Source organism: Penaeus monodon, chromosome 28 (genome assembly GCF_015228065.2).
Source record: "Penaeus monodon isolate SGIC_2016 chromosome 28, NSTDA_Pmon_1, whole genome shotgun sequence".
Taxonomy (NCBI): domain Eukaryota; kingdom Metazoa; phylum Arthropoda; class Malacostraca; order Decapoda; family Penaeidae; genus Penaeus; species Penaeus monodon.
Window position 1 is genome coordinate 31,299,457 of NC_051413.1, and position 391 is coordinate 31,299,847.

At 41.2% G+C, this 391-nt stretch overlaps 1 protein-coding gene across 1 annotated transcript in view; it reads right to left on the reverse strand.

The window, feature by feature from the left end:
- The window catches only part of LOC119590988 (3-hydroxybutyrate dehydrogenase type 2-like), a 4,672-nt gene that overhangs the window by 3,540 nt on the left and 741 nt on the right, over window positions 1–391 (reverse strand). The window contains 1 exon segment of the mRNA XM_037939721.1: window positions 13–117. Within this exon segment, the coding sequence (XP_037795649.1) occupies window positions 13–117 (105 nt within the window).

The window sequence follows — 391 nt, forward strand, 5'->3', positions numbered from 1 at the left end:
AACGATCATTACCTGGAATTCCCTCTAGTGTTTGCAGTTTCTCCTTGTTGATGTCAACTGCCACAACCAGGCTGGCTCCCTCGCGAAGGAAGGAGAGGGCAGTAGCTCGGCCGATGCCTAAACGGGGGAAAGGACTATTTTGAGAAGGATAATAAAGTAAGTGAGAAGTATTGGTGAAGGAAATGCAAAGCTTCATGGGCACAGGTGTTTCGGGGTTTTAAATTTCGAGATAGCGTTCCGGAATCCTCCATTGCTATTCAGAACATACGGCACAAATGCTTCAATAATGGATTGGATGGTACTTTGGAATGTCTCTTGTAAAAATAAGACACAAACTTACAGGAATTTCATCTTCAGTTTTTTTTTTATTATCAACATAAGTTTATAGCTT